Genomic DNA, 24372 nt, shown 5'->3' on the forward strand with positions numbered 1-24372 from the left:
GAGAGAGAGAGAGAGAGAGAAAGCGGGGAAAACTTGGGGGAAGTTTTAAGTGTAACGCCCTTCTTCATCTTCATTTTCTCGCCTTATCCCCTGGCTGAACTCTTATTATCCTATTTTCATGCTCCTTCATCGGCTGAATCAGCTGAATCGGGGTTATCGGAACGCTCAATTATTTGGGTCATCCGAAGGCTAACGTTTTGTGCCGGCGTCGTACACACCCGGCTTGCACGGAATATTTTCATAGCTATAAATAATGTCCACGCGACAAAACAATGCGACCGGGTATTTAACCGAGGAGAACATGGAAATTAATTATCGCGGTAGCTTACCCCCGAAGAATTTCAAACATTTCGATGACTGTTATACATATATCGATGCTTCACTTTTCAACCGATTATGTATCAGTTGGATCGAATATATTTCGGAAATAAGCTATGTGCTTTTACCACTCGAGCTGCCATCCTTTTGGAACCACCTTCTTCAGAAGCATCCTGCCTATCGCTTTATAGAGTACATACAACAACGTTCCGTTCGCCGAAGGTTTAAATCCAGGCAATCTCAAAGTTCGATTGAACCCTCTTTCGAATTCAGTTGAATGCAACGTGCTACGCTACCGGAAATTAAAAACCATGCGGATAGTACGGAAAGGGGAGTCGTTTCTTGCACGACACGCGTTTCTTTACAGAGACGGGAAAATTGGGCATCGCACAATCTGCGATCCGGAGATGGCGATTAGGACCGAAACAATTACGGTGAAGCAATAAAGCACCAACAGATGCAACGTGTTGTTACCGCAAACGCGACTGTACTCGCGTGTAGTATAGTAGATATGTATGTATGTACGCGAACGGGTATTACAGGCGTGTACACTCGATACTACACGCGTCTAGATTCGATACACTTCTGCTATATTCGATGTCACGTTGCTCGCATGAGCGACTATCGCGTTGCTATTTGCATGCGTGTAATTTGTATGCACAAGTCGGCGCGCATGCAGATTAGTAAGGGCAGCTTGTTCGACGACGAATAGAAACTGCACCAGGGACCACGGTCTTCCGGACAATTTCATCGAGTTTTTTTAGGAAATAAATATTATAACTGATCAAAGAAAAGATAAGTTTCGCAATACCGGGTCCGACTAACACCGTAACGAAATTATTGCCTGTTCATGGGTCGATCGGACGAGACGCCGAGTGAGGTAACCGTGGTAAACAAACGAGTTGTCTCCTGTTTTGTTTACTTTCTGTCGTTGCCAATGTTTGAGAAGGCGTACGAATCTCGCGGATAGTCGGCGTCGCGGCGCGTACCTAAACGTCGACGCCCCAGAGTGACGCCATCCTCATTGATCCCCTCCTTTCTCTCTGCCTCCACGTTCACGGTACTCTCATTGTTCTGCATGTTTAACCCGCATGTTTAAGGGCGTTAGTTTCGGGTGAAGCGCTTTAACTATGAAAGTGTACTTATGATTCCTTCATCTATAAAATAAATATAAAAAAAGGCGTATCTATTTTTTTTTTCATCCAAGATATGAGAGAATCCCCACAACATGCTTTAGTTGGTTGCGACTCATTTCTTCGGCAGACGCGGCGCGGTGGTTCGCTGCGAAAGTTGCGACGCGTCTCGAATAAGAGCGAATGCCACGAAAAGTTTTCCGGATTCCCACCAAGTTTTTCAATTTTCACGAAATTCCACGTTCGCGTTCTCGTACAGCTTTGGAAAACGGAACCGTCAATGATTAACCCTTTCACGAATTAGTAAATAAAATTGTGGCTGGTTTTTACGGAATATTTGTTATAAAAAAAAAAAAGGAATGAAATGTTATTTGCTAAATAGAAAAGAAGTTCCAAATTGTACTTTCCCAATTACCTGGGAATTTACACTTTCGAGCAAATTGATCGAGCCAATCGAGGAAAGACGCATTGTTCGAGCAGTCGACGAAAATAGGGAAATTGTTATCGGTTTCTCGTAATATTTGTCCCTTTTTCCCGAGATCGTCTCTCAGATATTCAGCCATCCTCTGCTCCACGCATCGTTCTCTCGTGTCTTGTAATTCCAGTCACGCGTTATCACGTAACGACGAGATTGCTAAGGGAAAGTTTTCATCGATGTTTACAATCAAGCCAAGGAGGTACAAGAGAACCCAGAGTTTCCGAATTTCTCGAGGACGAATAATAAGCGAACAGGGTGAACGCAAAGGACGATGAGGCGATTGAGAGAGACCTGAATTAAAAGCTTGCCAAGATTAGCATTTCAATATTCAGGTGACTGTGAATGTCTTTGACTCTCTTTCGGGCTCGGAATTACGAGAACCAAGGTAGAAGATTAAATGCGTCGCATCCAGCAATTAGTATTGTATCCAAATTAGTTGAAATGGAATTGCGAAAGCACAGTTGCAATATCTCGAAATTTGTATATCGTTCACATAAAATATAGCGTAGCTGTAAAGGAACCGATCATAAAAAATCCCGCGAGGCATTCGAAGTCTTAAATTGTTTTCTGGTTTAAGAGCGTATTACGAGATGCAAAATGAGGCTCGGTCGTTTTTACGTTGTTATACTAGGTACTATGTAGTTGTTCGCAGCATGCAACGATTATTATTATACACTCATCGTGAATAATAACCCGCCCTTTTTTTTATTCCTTCCCCACGTTCTGTAATGCGCCATGAATCCTGTACTTACACTAGTTTTCGTTTCGTTGGACACCCACTCGAGAAATAATTAAACGATTTTACGTTTCTACGAACGAACGTTGTTATCGCGTGTTTTCAGAGCTGGTTCGGTTTCAATAAAATTCATTGTTAACGGTCAGACAACCATACGCGTATCCGTACGATCTTATTTTACATTGATTCGATATTTTATATTGTGTTTAGATTTCTACTGTGCATCGTATATTAAAATATGGTCGGTGGTAAAGAACGAACGCACGCTACAATTGCTCGTACCTATGTTTCTTGTCGTCACACGGTGTAAAGGGTATGCGACGCGTATCGCACTTATCTAATAACCAAAGATAAATGGCTGCCCCCGCGCATTAGCTGCAATATCGATTACTCTAATTGAGTATCAGGATTTGTGGTGTGCATTAAAGTGACCGAACCTAAACCTAAACCTCGCGCAATTTATCAGTCGGAGAACTCCTCCTCGAACTTTACAAGCTCTCCGATGAATCGTCTCCACGATTCGCTTTAACGAACCGTTTAGCGTTCGTGCGGAGTTACGAGATTCGTTATTTTGTGGGCAATGCGGATGTTGCGTGTTGCGAGTAATTCTGGAAAACTTACTACTTAATCCGATGCGGAACGAGCATTCCAAATTTCTAGGACATCGGTATCATCGGTGTTACGAGGTAGTGCAACATTTTGAATTTTTAGACGAAAATACGTTAATTTGCGATGTCTTTCGTTAATTGAAAATTTACAATCGTTTTGATTTTTGTATTATTTTGTCAACACGAAACGAAGTTTGGCCTCGTGTGGCCGATTCGCACCAACGTTGCAGCGGTCACCTTGGAATTCTCGCGAGAGTGGCTGCGTTGCGGTTCCAGCCGTTTTGTTTGGCCCCCGATCCACAAAGCAGTCGACTATTTCCGATTGTACATATGTGTACACGCCAAATCGTTTCTCAGACACGTACCATGGTGACGCGGGGAACGCAAAGCTACGAATAGTACTTTTTCGCTTTGTTGGTTCGTCGCGCTCCACGAACACGCGAAAACGGTTCCATTGTTCTCGTTAGAAAAACAATACTCGCGGGTGAAATATATCTGCAAGTTCATCAAAGTTTTCTCATATTGTTTGCAGAGAGATTTTATCGGTAGGTGAGAGACGAAAGTCTGTCGTTTCTTCGACTTGTACGACTATTCTGTTCGCAAATACAGTTTATTTATCGTCGAGACGAAGACGGGGAAGAGAGAAAACATAATTCGTGGAATGCTCGTAAACGAACACAAGTTTCGGCGTTCTCTCGACCTTTACACGAATAATGAAATGGTGAAAATTAAAGTTTAACGAACGGAATCGACGCGGTTTTAATCGGAACTGCGAGCAGCGGTGTAGAGAAATTCCGATGGCAATTACAATTAAGTACCACCGGGAAGGAAAAGGATGAGAGATCGAGCGTAAATTTCTCGATTTTTAGTTAAAATTTATAGTTTCTTTCTTTTTGAAATAATACTAAACCATCTCGATCCAGTCACATTCATCGAATCTGACATCGCTCCATGAAATAAAAAAGAATTGAATATCGGTGTTCGTGTAAACACAGCCGGGACTCGCTGATGCGATAAGAAACATGTTGGTAATAATCCGTATACGGAACCCCCTGCTACGACCTTCTTGTCCACAACACCACCGTAATCACTCATCCGGCAGGGAGAACCTAATTTCTCTAAGCGAAAATGAAAGACCCCGTGGCGCGTTCTATTTGATTGACGACAGATGAGTAACTTTCTCCATGGGTTTTATCGAGTTAAAAAATGTTGTCTCGTTACCCTTTCCTTCGTAGCTCGTGTAAGCAACATAACTGACATAAAGAAAATCGTTTCGAACCGTTCCGTCATCAGGGAAAACAATAAGATCTTTGTATGTATTACGTTTGTTGCAGTATAGGGATCACTTGGATTATACCTGTACGTGGAACGACTAAACAAATTTGAAACGATTTTCGGCTTTTATCGTCAAGATCAAAGCCGACCAATGATACGAGAACTCGAAAGAATCCTATTCGTAAATCGATAAACATTCCTTATTTTTTACGAGATCGATCAACGAGCAAAAGTAAACGTAAACTGTTTATCGAATCGTTCTCGAGTACTTTAACATCTTTTATTTTTGTACACGATCAACATTCGGAATGTTGCGTACCGATCGGTCTTGGCGAATAACATGCCTGAGAATTCGATCAAACACTTTACTTTGGGACAATAAAAAAATAAAATCAGTGGCGATACTACGCAAATAGCGCCAGATTTTTGTGATTTTTATTTTTTATTTGTTTTATTCCGAAGACGTAAAATAAAGTTCAGTGTTAACCTTCGCTGTATTAAGTCTGCGGTAGTTATAGCAGTTCCAATAACACTCGCAGCTCCAACACTCTTTATTGGCCAGCGCAAACGTTTGGCGAAGCGTAAAATTCCATTTAGTCGCGGTCTGGCCAATTTTCGCCGCGAAACGGAACGAGAACTTTCAAACACTCGTAGAAAAAGTTTTCTGACCGAACGACGTACCGGTTTTACAACTCCTGACGATAAAAATCTGCCCTTACTTATCTTTAAACGCGCCTAGTCCAACGAGAAAGCACGAAGGGCAGTCAGTATTTGCGAGGTTTCTTGTATGCAAATCCGAAATGCAATTAGTTTTCAGTGCAATTAATGAAATTGTAGGCAATTATAAGCGTAAAATTGAGGTGCCAACGCTCGAAGCTTCTATTCTTCTCGAATGCTTTGCGGCGACAGCTTTAATTTACGGACGGCGAAACACTATTTCCTCGGAACGCATTTTTTTCGAATTTCTCGTAGCCGTAACAATGCGTCGTTCAAGCTCAAACTTGTTTTCACCCATTGAATGAACGTTAATTCACCTTCGGCGATTTAATGGCCTGTCACGACGCCTACGCACGTCGTACGGCAACCGTGAATTTGAAAATGCACGGTGAGAAACAGGACTGCTAATTTCGTTGATGTAGCTGTGGAAACGTAACAACCGATTGGATGAAGCTCGTAAACGTTTTAAGAGTAGTTGTTGAATGCACGAGAGCTTCACGTGGCCGCTCGGTAGTTCGACAACAGCTGCGGGCCATCCAAGAACGCGCATACTCGCGGCCCTCGCTTCTCTGAAATCGTTCAATTAGAAAGCATCGGGTACAATTCCATTGTCCAAAGTTTCAGTGGCGTTGCTATTTCCTTCGAGTTTTGGTTCATCCGCCTGTAAAAGTATAACCAATAGCTGAGTTTAGACAGTTTAAATCGAAATAAAGATCATTTTACTGTACCGTCTTGGAAAAGAGGGTTTCCGTTTAACGTATCTCCGCGGAGGTCGCTTCACACGCGTGGCTGTCAGAGATGCGAGCCCTTAAGAGCACTTCCCATTTTTAGAGTAGCCTCTCTAGAGCGCATAAATAGAAAAAGTCGGTTTGTAAACAAAGAGGCAATCTCTCGCGCGTTTTTCAACAACGTGTCTCTCCCAGCTGCTTTCTCGTAGACCACCCTTTTAAAATTCGTCTTTGCGTGCCGATGTACTCGTTGGTTCCTTAGCTCTTGCTACGTCTAGTTATCGAATAGAGTAGAAAGCGTGGAAAATCGTTAATTAGTATTACATCGATTACTTTAATTGCTCTGGCGGAAAACGGTGGAATAAAGAGCGCGTTGATAATGTCGACTTCGAAATTGGACATACCATACCACCTATCGCCTGGGCTGCATTCTCTTAATTACTCCCGGGGATGGTGTACTAATTAACAGAAACGCCGTTCTCTATTCTAGGCGGGACGAGAAGGCGAGAGCTGATCCGATGAATGGGGCTCAGTTCTGCCACAGGTATTGTCTAGAAATAATTTCGGAAGCCAGCGCCGTGGGGGAGTGGGAGGAAAAAGAGAACTAATCGGTGTTACTGGTCTGGCTTGAATTCTTTGTGCCTGAGTAATCGATTATCGGACAGTACTATCTCTGAAAATCTTTGATTCTTTATACAGTGTGGAGCATTTAAGACAGGTCACCCGAATAACACGCTCATTTTTAAAAATAGCAAAGAATGTTCGAAGCGGAAGTTATTTATTTTCGCAATCCGATTTAATTAGATTTGTACAATTTAAAATAATTTCAAGTATGGAAAAATGAATTATTTCCGAATCGTTTTCGAGCTTGCCGAATGATTCGAATGCCATCATCGAGGTCAGCAAAGTCATAACCGATTTGGTGCGAGCTGCTGTTCCTTCGAAAGGATCGAGTCAATTTTAATGGAATTTCCTTGAAGATTCAAGCATTCAAGCATTTTCGGATGTGAAAATGTTGTGCCAATTCATCGAGATGATCGATTGCGTCGTTAATCTTTTAGCTACATAGGTAGCTTTCGTTACGATTTCGACGTGTTCGAATATGTTAAACGAGGTGGAATCATTTCTTCGTTACCTTTCTATATACGACGTCAGGAGTTTTTGGTGATACATCACTCCGCGTCCTCTCCGATCGTACCAAAGTCCCAATCTCCTTAATCCAATTTCGCGACAAGAGCAGGAAACAAATAGACTGTGACAAAAGCGTTCCATCCCCTTTATCTAACTGGAACAGAAAACGGGTGGAACAAGAAGCTTGCGAGTGCGATACTAAATCACAGCGGAAGCTTCGAACGTAAAATACCGAATAAAAAGAAAAAGAGAAGCGAGATTCGAACCTAATTCGCGATATAAGGTTCGCTGGTATACGTATCCAATAGCGTATGTCACTAACGGTTTCTTTGGATGACGAGACAGAAAGCACAATTTACTTTTCATTCATTTGCGATCAATTGAACATGATCGAACTTTGGAAAATACCAAAAGACGATACGTTTATGCGTATATTGTAATTAATTGAAAAAATATCACAACAGGTTTTACAAACAATGAACAAGTTGATATGCTTGGCGTATTCGTAAAGGTTGGAAACGAGCTCCAGATGTCCCAGTTTCTATGATCACCGTGTACGCTTTCAGAAAAACAGAAGAGTCGAAAGCTCTGCCGGTTGCCGATTGTTTTGTATTACAACGGCATTTAAATCAGCCAGAGTCGCGAGCATCCGACATGTATATCGGCCTTGTTCTCCGTCTTTGTTCGCCTTTCCTTGCCACACCTTCTCGATTGTGTCGGAAAATTAAAGAGACGAGAGAAAGAAGCACTTTCCGCGCGACTCTTCCATCTCTTCACGATGTTTTCTCTGCGCACCTTTATCCAAGCGTTCTTTTCTTCGCGGAGGAAAGGCAGAAAGCGGAGACACGCGACGCTCACGGCAAGCGTGAAAGCTTAGATGCAACGGAAGAAAGAGCTGCAAGAAAGAAAACGCTACGAAGAAATAGCCCTAGGGAAAATGGAGTTCGTGGCTTATCTCGAACTCGGTGCACCTGAAAGCCATTTCGGAGCTTTTACCGCTAGACAAGACTAACAATAAGTGCCGGTAGGCTGGTATCATGGACGCTTCCTTATTCTTCCTCACCAACTTCTGAGGGACGGTCGATCGAAACTCGTCAAGGTATACGAGCTTGACCGAGCCTTAAATAAAAATCTGACAAATGTTTGTATCAAATACAGATCAAGTGAAATATTGGCTCGAGATAAGAACGAATAGCAGTTTAATGCACTTCCATTCGTACTGCCGATAGAGCATAATACGTACCGAGATCCTTTGACTGATACCGATTGTCTGAATTTTGGTCCCGTTGCTACTGTCTCCGTTACTCGAGGCGAGGATTTCGAACGAAATAGGAGAGAGCAGAGTTCATTCGTCACACGGAGTTCAATTCACCGGAGAAATCGAAGTCGATTTTCGGATAAACAACTATGTGCCACCGGTACGAGCACGCGACTGATTGCAGGCATTGTGTATTCCTGAATCGTGTCCTTCCCAAATTGTTGAGCGCTATTTAACCGAGGTGCAGCCTCTACTGCCTATCTCTCGGGGAAATCGAGTCGGGAACTGGCAGGTTCGTTCCGCTCGAACGTTTGTTTCTCGGCCAAGGACCGATCGCGGACTTTCCAACTCCTGTATCTTTTATTCGTCATATTATTTTGCACGATATTTTCAAAACAGAGATATGAACAAATAATTACTCCATCCTCTTCGAAGTGATAATAAATAAGTCCGATCCTGTCGCAACGAACGTTTCTGAAAGAATATTGCGATGAAACTTAAAGTCGCCGAAGGACCGAGAAGCCAATTTATCAAAGCCGCCCGTGAAAATTTCCGCGATGCTGACTTTCCAGGTCTCCGTTTACGCTAGACGGAAATGTCGGGCGATAATCGTCTACGATTATTCCGCGTATATATCCAACGCGATTGTTCGCCTTGCCGCGGAAACTTGGACGAGAAACTTCCGCGCGTTTAACATCCGCGGATGCAGCCGCGACTTTTGTAACAGATTTCTTGCGGTCGTCGCGCTTCCATCCTTTGCGATTCTCCGCGTAATCTCTTGCCAGTGGAAATTGTTAACGATTCAAAAATATTCGATGGTTCTCGAATAGCAAGACGAGTTGACCCCGGAGGAGCTTCCGAGAGGCTGCTTTTGCCATCTCGTGTTGCTCGTTTAGGATTAAGTGTGTCGTATCTGGCTGATCACCGAACGTCTCGCGGATGGATCGATAGTTACATTTGCAGGTGACAGTTTCGCACGATAATTTACAAAGTAGGCGTTGCCAGGCCGGGTAATTATGGGAATACGGTCCGTTGCACTGATCGTGCCATCGAGTACAAACTGCAACGAATGGATTTGGGTTGTCAGCGAATATGACTGCTGTATTACAGAATTTAAAAGAACGTAAAAAGTTTAGTCCCGGGTGGGTATTAAGGTGGGTATTGATTCACTAATTGTCGTTTAATTACATAGCTTGACAAGCTAACCCCGAAAAATCTTTGGCACCTTGCCGAAACCTTCCCGCCCTTTCGTTTCGGTTCTCGTTTACGCCACGAGTAGTTTTAAGCGAAATTATGTGCACCGCATTTAATTATAAGTTTACTCGCAGAGTGTTGGTTTACGATCGTCAGCCTTTGGCGGAAAATCGTCGAGCAGGACGTTGTTTAAGCACCTCATTCCGCACTTTACGACGTTTCGCTAGCATGTTGTGGGTATCTCGCGAACTTGGATTGTAATTTTGGATCACGGAGCCCGCCACATAAGCAGAGAAAAACGTTGTAACATCGAAAGTTGTCGAGTTTCGAACGATTCATATAAGGTGTAAAATAGTTGACGTAGAAGGAAGCTGTCTCGTTCGGATTCTAGTATCGTACGAGTTTCTCGAAATAATGGTTCACAGAATATTCTTGCATCTATTATACCCAAAGAAAAAGTCCTAGATTAATGTCTAGTAGCGTGGTTGTAATACAAGTTATCCAATGAATCGTATACAATGATTTACGAGCAAAAAGAGAGCACTCAAATATTTTTACTTGCCAGACTCCTCTCGTGATGCGCGTTGTTGAATTCGATATTTACGAACGATGAGGTGTACCGCTCTCTCAGAACGATTACCGATCCCACGAGATTCCTTGTTTTAAAACCTTTAATCACCCGTTGTGTTGCCCCTACGTTTAGAGTTTTAACTACGAGCACCTGCGATTACAGCTTTTCCAAGTCAGAATGGTAAATCAAAGTTACGACCGTTTTCGGATTCCAGTCGTTCCTCGGTTCGCGGTTTTTACTCGACGTGCTCGCCGTTACGTGCATAACGCGAAAAGCCAAAATGGTCCATGTCAAATTAATATTCAGAACGAGGTCGGCCTTTCTCGATTTCAACCGCTTTACTTCCCGAGCTATCGTCTGAAACGCATTCAAATGCGTCGGCAAGGTGCACAGGTGATTTCATCGTTATCCGTTCCCAGAAGCATCTTTCGCGACTTGATGTTTTCAAATAAATAAAAGAACCAAGAAAAAACATGAACACGTTATATAAATTAACATTGCTAAGGTATTCTGTAATTAAAATCGAATGATATGTGCCCTTTTGGACAAGAATCGATTTTTTCTTTGTAATTTTCGTAAGTATGTATACTTTAAAATTGTCTTGTAAACTTCATAACGCTGTACGAAGAATTACCGAAGCTAAGTTTGTATTCCTTAACCTTCCATTACAAAAATACTAATTATGTAAATAATCGCTTCGCTAATAAGAATATGTACGATAAACTGTTGGAATGCTTTTCGGTCCCTGAATAGCGAATTTCTCGATTCACCAGTTTAAACGCAGAGGAATTTAATTAAAAGCTTTGTCAAATACACCGTAGCGTTGGTATTTAATTAATCGTTGGTCCAGTATGATTGAATAATCGTTACATGGATGAAAGTATCGTCAATTAAAACAACGACGAACCCATAATCGGTAGACAGTTAATAGAATTTGCTTAATCGTTGCCAATTTAACTTTTTCAGCATTGTACATTTTCTCCGTGTACTTGGAATTTGATCAGCCGTGCGACCTGTTTCGATCTATCGTCTCTGTGGAACACCGGTACATCTTCCTTTCGGCAAATTCGGGATTCCAGGAGCTTGACATGTTCTCGTGGCGCGTTCCTGACGTCTAAAAAAACTCGCTCTCGAGAATCGATACTATATTTCACGACCTTGGTGCAAAAACACTCTGGGATCTCGCGATAGCATAAAGTCGTGATGCATCTATACGATTCGTCGTATTCGAGATGTTCAACGTAAGAATTATGTCGAGAGACGGCCGGGTCATTTACCTCTGAGAAAGCTCTCTACGCTTCTTTAAAACTCCTTACTGCGTTTTATCGTAAATTTTACTAGTAAACCTTGGGTACTTTGAGTTGATATCTCTTTTGAGAACAAACACGCGAAACAAACAAGAAGTCCGAAACTGTTGCACACATTTAATCAGAATTCGAGCTCGGGCGTCGCTCGAGGCCTCGAGTATGTACACGCGGTTCTTTCGACTCGAAACGAAACGGAAACGGAGGGTACGCGTGGATTATCGATCCGCTGTTCTCTGTCTCTGAAAGAAATTCTGTTTCGCAAGACGATGCTCGTTACGTTCCCTCGAGATGACAGAAATTTCTTGCGATGAGGAACGACTACGAAATTCTTTTCCGTCGGTTTCTATTTTCGAGTGAAAGCAACGGGTTTCGAATAAAGACGGTTTACTTGTGGAGGTGGAAAGTAATGTTTTCTTTAAAAGAAACGTTAGATAGTTCGAGATAGGAAAATATGCCTCGATTCGAAACTTAACTTAAACTACACCTACGGGACAATCTGAAAGAAAAGTGCCGTATCGAATTGCACGAGTAAAAGTTGACGCGATCGAAAGAACGCAACAACGCGGCAGAAAAGACTTTATTACGAGGAAATCGTTCTCACGGTTGGGATACCGACAAATTTTCCTTTCCTGATAGAATCTCATCCCCCATGCTAAAAGCTTTCTCCCAAATCCATTTGGCTTCTCCTCGAAACGACGATCCATCGTACGCGGTCCATTAACAGGGAAAATATAAAAAATTTCCGCGAACCCGACCGCAACTCGATGCGATTTACTATATACACTGCGATGAGTGGAAAAAAAAGAAAACGTTCACCTGAGAACGCTCGTTGAAATCATCTCGAGGCGATCGTTAACGTCACTTTTTCTGTTTCAGTTTTCCACCGTGGGAAATCATGACAGGAACATACCGAAGATCGGTGAGTACAGGTAGAGTACACACTCGATGCTTTTGATTTCTTTTACGCTCCAGTTACCAAGCGCACCCTAGCTGCTATATATACATATACACCTATGTATGACATAACACTTTATGTAGCAACGTCACGAAACGTTTTTTACTATAATTGCAATATTTCTTTAGCAAATTTGTTGTCGATTCCAATGACGGTATCGAACCTAGGAATCAAAAATGTTTAATCCTTGTTAATCGTTTGATCGCGGGACCATTTTTGTTGGAAATTTCAAGGAGCGTGTCACTCGGAATAGCCGAAAATGTTGGTTCAGCGTCCGCTAGCGTTCTAGACGCTACAAGTATAGACGGTTTTATGTTTTCGCGAAGAACGAACGACGAAACGAACGAAAGTTCGTTTGTCCGTCGCGTGTTTCGTGGCCGCGTCGCATAGATTTTTCCCCTTCGTACGTAGACCCTGGCCGATTCTAATAAATTTTCACGATGCACTGGAAACGCCCACTCACGAAGGCGGTAGTCAGCGCCGCCTACGAGAACGCTTTATCACCGAAGAAGCCTTTTCGAATATTACATCGTTGTTCGTGTCATTCAATCTCCATAAATTTAGTCGCGACTGACCTGACCCGAGACAAAAGTTTCGCAACTTTCCGCGTTCTGGTGCGCACTTTTTTCTTCTACTACCTAGTAGTTGCTAAGTTACCGAAATTTTTGCACCTACTAATGTTTTTTTATATTTTGTTTTTAATTAACAAAAAGTTTGATTGTTCTTTCGAATAGCATTATCTCGCGCAAGGTAAAACGGTGTATCCGTTGAATCCTGCCTCGTGCAATTTCCAACTTTCATTTTGCGTCAGATTCAGATTAGAAAAACTGCACAAAGTAGAAGGTAGGATAGAAGGTGACAAGAGACATGAATATTTTAACGGTTTTACGAGGGTTCGTTCTATAGAGCGTTGTATGAATTTTCAGAGACGAAAAACGTTGCATATTCGATTTCAGAGAGAGGATCGATACATACTATTCGCCATCCCCGGTAGTGTGTGTTCGGTACACGTCGTTGATCACAATGAACGATCGTTTCGGGAAGGGAAATGGCCGTAGCGCCTTACGATAATATTTACGACAGGGTATCGAACAGTCGTACCATCATTGCTACCGAAGAGCGTCGAGTAGAAATATTTTACGAATAGTTTTCCACCGATAGGGTGCTCCACTTGTGAAAACAATCGTGCATTTTCTTTACAAACGAACCGACTGCTTGCTTTTCTATTATTGAACGTCGCTTAGCCGATGCCGAGAACGCGAATCTCTTTCAAGCATAGAACCAACGTTGTTACGAAGTGTGTCGAGGAGGATTTCGTCACGATCGAGGAACTGCGCCTCGGTAGATATCTCCAGTGTTGACTTGCTTTTCCAATAACTTTGTTGTAATCGAATAAATATAAGATAGATAGTTTGAGACGTAGATCAACACACTGGTATTATTTTTGCAAAGACAGCAACGTTCCGCGATCTACAGTTAGAACAAGAAGCTAGAAGAAGGTCGAGAAATAAGATTCAGAAACATTGTTAATGTTCCGAGTGACCAGATGTTCAGCTGTCGGTACTAGGTCTAAAGAATCGAACTTTCCCAATCTCCATAAATTGCGAAGAAACATCGCCTTGGCTTTGCGAAAGTTGCGTTTCAATTTCTGGTTCAAACTGAACGTTTTCGATAAACGAGCAAATGGATAACGCACAAATGGATTTCGATGTCTATCCGATCTCGCGTAGATCGTCGCTTTGTACATTTGAAGGTTTATTTAGTAAATCACTGTTTCGTGATATACCATGCATATGCAATGCTACGGGTGAAACGGGAAACGGTGGCATAGCGTGTAGCCTAATCACACGGGAGCTAACGAACGCTATCGATTTCGTTAAATCGTCGCTTTGAAAGCAACGGACCACGCTGTGGTGCATTCTTGCAAATTATTGCTTTTTACTGTACACCGATTCGATAAGCAGACTGCAAAAATTAATTCTAAAAAGGATAGTAACGACGAAACTTGTGTTGCACCACGACATCTGCAAACCTACCCATAGGCTTATTAGTTAATTACCAAGTGATTATCACCTCGCAAGCTATTATACACCACGCGATGGCGTTCGTGCTCGATTAATCCTAATTAACGATAACACCTTGCGTGGGACACTCTGATGGGAATCCTCTCGTTTTCATGAAATATTTAAAAGGTTTTAATTATACACCGAATATTCTCGTACGAGGAAAGCGATTATTTTTTGAGTCGAGCAAAGGTGTTTTCGCTCGAAAATTTCTACCGTTACTATAATCTCGTCTCCAATTACGCTGCATCCACGTTCCTTCTTTACAATGATTCAAGACAGTCGTTTAAATTCTTCATAGGGAAGTAATAGGCATGAAAAGAACGTACTATGTTTCGGCACAAGATGCTTGCCTCTCCATCAAAGCGAACGATAATAACGACGGAGACGGGTGTTCGAATCTAATTAAAGGCGTCACTCTGCAGACCTTCGTTAGCGAGAAGTTCGTGAGGAAAGTACACCGATACTTCTTCGACTCGGTTCTTTGTACGCGAGCACGATCACATCGACATTCTATAAATAGGGATACTTACAGCGGAAGCGGTACGAATTTAATTTGAACTTCTGCAATCGAATTTAAATCTTTTCGTGCCCTCGGCCGACCCGCTATTAAAGACCTCGACATCGCTCAAACCATACCCTTTCCTTCGAGGAAGTTACGCTTTTATAAGCTGATTGCACAGCGTAAAGCGGATTCCAGTGTCCTCTTATCGAAAACTGAACATCGCGCGAATGACAACACTTTGTATAGCGCAATTGTAGCCCAACAAAATAATCGACCACTTTCGCTGGCCGTTTGAACCGACGTGCAAAACTATCAACATTAATTTCATCGGAAAAAGATGTACACTAATTACGCTAATAGCGACCTTACGGCATTTTGCAAATTGCACGTAACACACGTTCTGGGAACGCGAGTTGTTCCGACCATACGTACGTACAATACAAACGACGTGTCAGGATGATGAATCTGCACGTGGACCTCTCCAAACACACGAAACGCGACGTTTCGTGATATCATCGACGCCCTTCGGTGTCTCCTCTAAGCTACGCGACTTATCCATTAGCTCGATCGCAATTCGTAGCTGGCTCGAATTTCGGAATGGTATTTTTGTCTACGCCCTCGCGGTCCCCTCGGCTTTCACCCTCTTTCTTTCGCTCGTTTAAGGGTTCGCGTGGCTGAGCGAAAAGTCAAAGGAATGCGACAAAAGTTTTTGTCTCACGGGTCGTTCTTACTCGGCACCAACTCGCGAGCCATTTACGAGCTCGCTACCCAGGAATCTTTGTAATTTAAACTAACGTCTGTAATTTTCAGCAGCATTATACACCCCACCATCGATGGCTGCGTTTTTCCAGGATTTTTTGTTTCTTAAAATTCCGTAAGTTCAGAATTTCTTCCATCTTGATTCACGAGATTTGAGATGCCGGTTTAGAAATTCTTGAAATTCTTGCAAGTTTCCGAAGCAAAATAATGTTGTAAAGTAATGTCTGAGCGATACCACTCGGGCCGAAGAGGAAATAATAACGATCAACTCGCAGCACGTCCTAGATAGAGAGGCAAATATGCTACGTCAGAACGGTAACCAGAGAGAGGAAATATTCACGTGTCTCCAAGGAATTATGTTTCAGAAACATCTGCTATCGTCACGGTGTACGACACGTTCGCTATGCCAGACGTCGGCGTCGCGACGAGAAAATTCGCACGCCCGCGCCCGGCTCCGAATTTAACCTCGATTTTACGCAACAATCTACAAAAACGAAACTGGGGCTGTTAAGTAGAAATAATGTATTTCTATTTAAATGTTAAACTTGTCAGTGTTGTTATTTTTGTAGCAAACGTATGCAGATACAACGGCCGTAAAACAGCAACCAAACCGTTTTGTTTACTCTCAACCCTCGGATATTACAACTGCCGCGCATGTAGGAAAGCACGCACAGATCAAAGGTGAGGGATAAAAGCGTTTTTGCCGGGTGTTTCCACTGCCGATCGATAAGCTACGGGATGGACTGAACCATAAAATAATGCAAAGTACGACAGACCGCGTGGATCCCACTTAACGAGATGATAATTGACCAACTTATTACCCAGTCCATGCTCTCCCATTTAATTAGAAAAGTTTGCTCGATGCGAAAGACCGTCCGAATTGCACGATATGCTTAAAGATCAAGTTTCGTTTAAGAATACAGTCTAACGTAATCGTCTTAAAAGAGTGTTCGTATTTAATCCCCACGGAGCAGTTCCAGATTTAATGAAATGTTACATCCACGAACTGGACCTAATAATTTATCAAATATTGTAAATACGTTAAATCGGTTTTAATTGAAGATAATCGAGAACTCTACGCTACCTAATCACACTATTCTCTCTAATGGGCTGCATTGACGTTTACGAGGTTATAATTATAACTCGAGCGAGACCGTGCGCTTTTCCATTCCAATAGTGCTACCATGGATTCTCGTACTAATTAATTTTCGGACTAATTAAACTCTTTCAACGGTGCAATGTCTCGTTTAACGCGTACTTGCCGGTGTCCAGTGTCGTGCAAACGAACGGAGGGGCTTTGCCAGCGCGGGACAAATTATTCGCGCAACAGCTGGAGAAGTCATATAACGCGAACTCGTAGATTCGGCCATTGATATTAACAATCAATGATTTTCATTAACGAAACCAGTAATACACATTAATAACCGATCCGTTTAGGAATGCGCAATGTATCTTTTGCGCGACAAATTCTTTTGTCTACGTGGCTCGCGTGAGGAGATTTAATTCGATCACCGAGCACACGAAATGAATAACGATGCGCCGCGACCGGACACTCGAAATGTACCGTCAAGCCGCTAATTTTCAAATAATTCCGCAGCACGAACGGGCAATTAATCGAACGCGGTGGAAACGAATTGTTCCGCTTCGTTAGACAAAAGCGAATGTTATATTAACTGGCACATTTTTCATACAAACACGACAGAATCCTGCAAAGTACCGAGAAAGGAACAACAATTTTAAGAATTACTATAGTCTCATCTATTCGTTGCAGAATAGTACACTTGCAAATGAACGTCAAATAAGAAGAAGAAAAGTAATAAAAAGATAGCGTCGGTGTCGGCGGGAGTGAAAAATAACTGCGCGTAGTAGAAACGGATCGTCTGCGATCAGATTGGCGCGACCTACCATCGGAGATACGGAATTACGTGGAAAGAAGCTTCGCTTGGTTCCAACCATTGTGTTTTTGTCCATTCTATGCGAAAAAGTCGCCTTGTGACAGCGGAAAGAACAATTTATACGACTTTACCCGGTCGAAGGAAGTCTTCCGTATAAATCGATTAAGCTTATCTCGCGAGAAAGCGACAAGATTAACATTCGGGACCCGCAAGTGTCGAAACTTCTTTAGTCCTAACACAAGTTCTAAAATTAACAGAAAAAGACGAATTTTCATATTAAAAGTTCTCGAAAATTGTGTTGTTTTTTGGAAGGTCAGGGTAGCTATACGCTTCGAGCTTGATAAATACTTCTTGCGCGACGGGTGGAGTAAGTTACAAAGGGCGTTTTCACGGCATTGGCAATCCGCCAAACTCACAGACGGTCACATTGGAGCGAACAAGTAGTCGGAGTCGCCGTGCATGTCCTCTCGCATCCGTTTGCTCCAACTCATGGTCGCACGCGTCTGTGGTCCTGCGGGTAGGTGAATCCGCATAACTGGCCAGTCGGAAGGAAGGGAATTGCTGTGTAACAGGATGCAAGGGACTAATCGATGCGAGGACACATTTCCTGGGCCGCTGGCTGCGATAATGTGTCGGTGCACGGTCCCCCTGTGTACGATCCAGCTGTGTTTCTGCGTCAATCGTCTCGATGATAAGCGGCATCAAAATTCCTCGTGGCTATTGACGCTTAATTCGGTTTCGATTGGTTTCGAAACTACGATTGTCAGTGGAATACCTTGATAATAGGGACTTGCGCAGGAATTAACAGGATTTCCTTTACGCGTGACATTACGGCAATCGGTAAACATATTTTCAATCTGTCCGTTGGAAACGTCCGTTGAAAATGTCGAAAATGTCGAAAATGGTCCAACGTAGGCAATCTCTCTGCCGAACCTGTCGGGTGAATTCAGCGTAAACTCGAACGTTGGATTCCGAACATCGGAGGGAGGAGCCGTAACACTTGGCAAGATGAGGTCGCGTATGGTAAAGCCGGAGGAATCTGGGTCAATCAGCTGATCGTCTTTAGTTAACAGGATACGAAATAGTGCAATTAAGCTTACATCCCTTGCAATTAGGCTCACGTCATGCGGATGTCAAATCACGTCGCTCAACGCGATCTTGCGAGAAGCTCGGATCACGTCGGTCGCAAGAAATTAGTTCGTTACGTGTATCGCGGTAACGGTATGCTTTACCCGTAAGATACAGACAAAAGATAATAACGCGAATACCCGTGAAATTAGTCATATCGTTTTTGCAACGGATTCGTCAGATATACGAAGAACTAAGCAAATCATTCGATTATTATTTCGGATAGTATTCGATACGTTCGTTCCAGAGAATCTCCGAACGATGGGATTCCATCTCTTCTTTCATCTGCCTGTCTCTATAAAACGACCGCCGGTATTTCGCGGCACCCTCGAATCGATTTCCATTTTCAAAAGATGCTGGCCGTTCATCCTCCCGACCTTGGCGCTCGGTTCCACGGACAAAAACGGAATTTTCAACGAATCGTCGAGCGCGAAATTTATAGCCCGAAACGTGAATCATCATTGGCTGAGAAACGTGCCGTGGACCGTTTACATCGTGGCACACATACTTCCGACACACTACATTCTCATTCTCTCTCGCATCTAACCGAAATCAACCGTCAGTTTATTTCGCCACAGTTCGTAATCCAACCAATCACAGTTTTTGTGTCTGCGGCAGGCAGCCAAGTAAATACAAAAAATGTTCTTTCGCCGGTGTCCTCGTTTTCCGTCTCTCCACGTACCTACATGTATGTATACAGCACGCGAGCTATCGACTATTCGCTGTTTACCATTTTAAGGTGATCAAAGATCAATTTTCTCCAAAATTGTTTGGAGATCGCACGATACAGAGACCGCAAAGAAAACGCACCACACGAAACGGCACGGTATAGTTGTTCTTTGTCGTAAAGTGGCCAGCTCTTCGAGACGCAAGAAATGGCCTCGCAACACCCTTCGGTGTCCCAAGTCCCAGCTCATCGAGTCGATAATTCCGCAAATAATGCTTGCCTCGATTCCTGAACGAACGAGGTATTAAACCATTGTCTTCGTTCCCGAGGGGCATAAAAGCGCGCGGAAGCTTTTCGAAGATAATGGAACCAGCTGTCCTCGCTCGTATTTTACCCTTCTATCGGCGCGGTCATCTGGAAATTTCGCGCTGGTAAATACTTAATTCTCGTATTTAAGGAGGTTCTAGCCGCGACTTTTTCACGCACGAGGAAGCCACGCGTAGATGAGTGGAGTTGAGAGGAAGGTAAGCAAGGAAAAACTCGACGGGTGTTCACAAAAGCGTGAAAGGCGGAAAACTCGAGACTATAACTTGGATCAAGTTCGCGTGATCGGAGCAATAAAATTTAACGGAAGTCGTCGCACTCTCCGCTCGACGATGTCGCACCCTTTACTTATCCGATTCAGGTACTGGACATTCTTCTCCGTGAAATTCTTTCCATTTCATTGGAATTGTTTCTTTAGCATTTGTCGTGGTGTCACGAAGACATTCTTAAAGGAAATAGTTTTGTTTGAACGTTCTCCGGAAATATCAATTTCTCAAACATCTTGGATGTTTGATTTCCCAAAGAGTGTTCGTGCAATTTGTCTAACCTGTACGTAAATCACGAAATAAATGTATTTCGTAATAGTACCAAGTCTTGCAGTTTTAATTAGCTGCAAGGAGTGCGAGAACGACGCCGACGTTTTCCGGTATCCTACAAAAACGCAAGTTCGTTGTAATTAATTAGCATGGTCGCGCGAGAAGTGTAGCAAACTCATTTGTCAGGAGGGAATGCGGCTGGAATTTTGAAAAATCATCGGCCCGTTGCGGACAATCGTTCTCGTCGAACGGTTTTCGAGGGCAGAGGTGAAGAGTCTCTCCTCGTTGTTTGGAGAGGCACGAGGCGAAATGGTCCTCGAAGTAATAACGAGGTCTCGTCGAGTCGATCACAATGAAACGCAATGTTCCGTGGAGCGATCGATGCAATTATACGTACGACCACCGACACGAACGCTCGTATACTTATAGGCCTCGCGCGATGCTCGGAGATTGATGCGTACAGTGATAATGGACCTTTCGCTTGAATGGTCGGTAAGCTGATAAATGATTGATGAGAGAGGGCCGACCAAAGGACGGACTAAACGCGTCTCCTCGAAGGCAACGAATTCTTCTGGAAATACGACCGATCTTTTGGCCAAGGACTGTTTGTTTCGCGATACGTCTTCGTGTGTTGGATCACCACTCTCCCGTTAGCGATGAATCATTCGAGCGGTTTACTGATATCTGATCTTTGACAATTATTTTATATTCTAGTTAGAAGGAGTAGGTTATCTTTGTCCGACTGTGCGCCTCGCCACATAAAACGTCCCCTACATCAACCAAGTTACCCACGATTTTTATGAAACTTTAAAAGTTTCCAGAATCTGTTAACAGAATGAAACTACCCTCCAAAGTTTTACCGTGTTATGCCGTCTTGAAAGCTGTTGAAGGACTCGCATTGCAAGCTACGAATCCTCTCCTTTATTTAAATGACCATTAATTAAATAGGAGACATACAGAGTGTCTTGGTTGGTATACGTCCTCGACGTTTCCTGTTGGATCCTTCACGTTTCACAAAGGGTCTCCAAGCACCAAGTGGATTGCGTCGCTTATGCATAAAATAACAAAAACGGGAACACCTCAAAATAATGGCAAATTAACGTGCAGCTGTTTACAATCTTGTACGATTTCGTGATTAACGATCTCGACTCGGTTTTCGATACACATTTTCGAAACAAAAATCGCGAATCGTACAGCGAAATACAGCGCAAATTTATTCCAACAAACGCCAAGGTGCTGTTTAAACAATTTCACAAACCATTGAAATCTACACGATGATCGAGGCTTCGCATTTCGCAACTCGAGAGAGTCCTGCATTTTATTACGTATCGTCCATACGTGCCGCTCTTTTCTCGCAATGCATTCAGTTTATCGAACATAAAACCAAGCGCACACAGTTTCGAGTGGTTGGTCCACAAATACAGCGAATTGCTACGATTGGCAACTAAAAGCGGAAGCAGGCCACGGAAAACTGACAAAAATTAGGTACACGTGCTTCTGACATTTCCATGCGATGCGTCATCGGTGCCTAACCTGCCGCGTGATCTCGAATTCGATTCGAAAATGGAAGTCGACGGTTCGAGGATTGTTATTTAGAAGAATAATTTAGTTTTAAAAGATGTTAAGAAATTAAAGGGAGGACTATTAATACACGCATCATGTGCAATTTTATTTCAGCAAATATTTCTGTGAAACTTATATTTTCGAAGGTATTTGCAGTGCTAATAGTTATTGGCCCACCTTGTACTTCGATCTTGGTCAATAAACTAATTCGAGTATCAACTTTTCACTTCGTACCGTAAAAAAAAAAACATGTACTAGTATTTTCCAGTGCGTCTGTGGTGCGAATCATTTTTTTCCGTTTCGCTCGATTACATTCTGGTTCTGTTTTCACCGAACTGAAATTCGGATGTTGGTAAAAAACGCGGACAGCCAGTGGCGGGAAGCAGAGGGTGAACGAAATTAAATTAACCCTGTGTACCGCGAGCAGCGGGGCGTGATAAAAACACAAAATAATTACGGTATCCTGCCCGATAGGTGGAAATGATCGAATTAAAATGTAATCTAGAAACGGAAAAAGAGCAGAATTGCATGTAACAGGATGCAACGTAAAAATGCAGCGTCTGGATTACGTTTTAGAATACCTATTAAACCAGAGGCATCGGCGTCTATAAGTTAAGTTTCCTATTCCCTTCTTTTCGTTTTTCTCTTTGGACCTGAAAAAATTAATGCGAAATTTATCTTTCGTTATTGAAAAGCTTTTAAGCGTCAAGCTTAAAACGCACAATGCTTCCACTTTTCCGACACGAGAACATCGATCCAATATTCGTTTGTTTTTTTCATACTAAAGCTGGGAATACGTGAAAAACGTATCGAGGACGATATTTCTTCATTTTTATTATCTGCGAAATGAAATTGCTCGTTCAGTTACACTTGCGCGGTTCCTAGATATGATTTATCCGCGGGATATCGATTCTTCATTTGCGAGGGAAATGAGGCACGTCGCTGTGGCCTGTTTTACGTTTCTGTTTTTCCTTGGTCCTTATTAGATCGCCAATATTGGCTGCCGTTCCACGTGAAACGTGTTTTTCGATAAACGTGAAATATTACGTGACTGTCGTCGATCGAACGATTTCTATTAAATCCGCTGATGGAGATTATACGTAGTCATCGATATCAACGAATGTCATTCTCTGTTTAGCGATATACGAATAATTATAATATTCGTAAACGAGAAATGTTATACACCAAGCTTCGGAAGATTCAGACCGGGAAAATTATACGGCTTTGTAGGGATGACAGATACAGAAAAGAAAGTTAGCAGGAAAAAGAGGTATCGTTTCCTAAACCATCAAGCCTGACGGAATTTCAACCTCGAAGGACATTTATTGGCTACCGATGAGTGTGGACGCGACGCGTGAATTTCGTCTCGTACTCGTGACGAGAATGTCACCGGAATGGAGTGAAACGTATCGCTGTCTACGTCGACTTCGGCAAGTGCGAATTAGGCGATTTTTTTGGTAGAGACTTAGGAATTCGTAAGATAGCTTCGCGAGTGAGGTTCTTCGTATCCGTTTCCTTCTCGACAGGATTTCACGAGGATATTTCATCCGCTTACACGACGGATAAAACCAGCAGGAAGAAGATCCCGTTGATGCCAGCAAACCGTGATCCGTCGGCGGCAATTCGTATTCGAATAATCCTGGTGATTTCTCTCGTCCTCGAGCGTGTTGGAAAAATCACCGAGAACGGAGGGATAACGGGCGTTAATTTCATGTCCAGTCCCGAAACGTTTTATTTTCTGGACAGGGACAATCCAGGATATTTGAACGAGCACGCAGACTTCCAGTTTCCGGGAATCTCGTTTGCATGCTGATTCGAATCATGTTAAGCGTTCTCCTTTATTAACAGAATAACGAAGCGTGTGCGTACTCTGTCCTGCGTTTAGTCCATACAGAAAAGAGATGTACGCAAATAAAAATTCCGAATAATCGAGAAAAAAGTTTTTCGAAACTTGGAGAATACTATAATGGTTTAAATACTATGACATCACCGTTACACGTGATCCAGAATTTGCCACTCTCTTCTCTTCTGGTTCTTGAAATGTAATTTTAAAGCAAACAACGACAACGACAACGACAACGACAACTCATCCAACGAACTTTACTTGTCGGATTCGAGTGCTACGAGAGTCGGAACTCTTGCCCAGAATTTTTTAAACGAGTTTCATTCGTTACGAGTATTTGCATCCCGAAAGAAGTTCCACTGGAAAAGTCTACCCTCGGTTTACACTCGTCAGCGCGTCGCTCTCGGTCGAGTAATTTCGTTGAGCGAAGTAGCGACGATGTCGTTCCAGTTTTTCTCCTTGAAACGTCCAGCATTTAGGCGGACGAGCTGTTGAAACTATTTCGGTAAACACAAAAACAGTGCCCAAAAAAATCTTTCCGCTACGTTTACCCTCTGACATTCTTCGAGCCGCAGCTTCATTACCATCAGTCTCGAGTTACAGTGAATTTTCTCGTGGGACGCGCGACTCGTTTGGCAGACGAGCGTTGATTTGCGCGAATATTTTTGGTTTATGGCGAT

General features: G+C 42.8%; 1 protein-coding gene across 4 annotated transcripts in view; it reads left to right on the plus strand.

The window, feature by feature from the left end:
- Positions 1 to 24372, plus strand: part of LOC128873857 (transient receptor potential-gamma protein) — a 69452-nt gene that overhangs the window by 3444 nt on the left and 41636 nt on the right. For 2 of the 4 annotated variants that reach the window (XM_054117802.1, XM_054117803.1), the window contains exon 2: positions 12331 to 12383. In XM_054117802.1, the coding sequence (XP_053973777.1) occupies positions 12350 to 12383 (34 nt within the window). In that variant the 5' untranslated portion in view covers positions 12331 to 12349. The remainder of the gene's footprint in view (positions 1 to 12330; positions 12384 to 24372) is intronic. The other 2 variants (XM_054117804.1, XM_054117805.1) reach the window with 1 other exon arrangement.

This window comes from Hylaeus volcanicus, chromosome 3 (genome assembly GCF_026283585.1).
Source record: "Hylaeus volcanicus isolate JK05 chromosome 3, UHH_iyHylVolc1.0_haploid, whole genome shotgun sequence".
NCBI classification, from domain to species: Eukaryota; Metazoa; Arthropoda; class Insecta; order Hymenoptera; family Colletidae; genus Hylaeus; species Hylaeus volcanicus.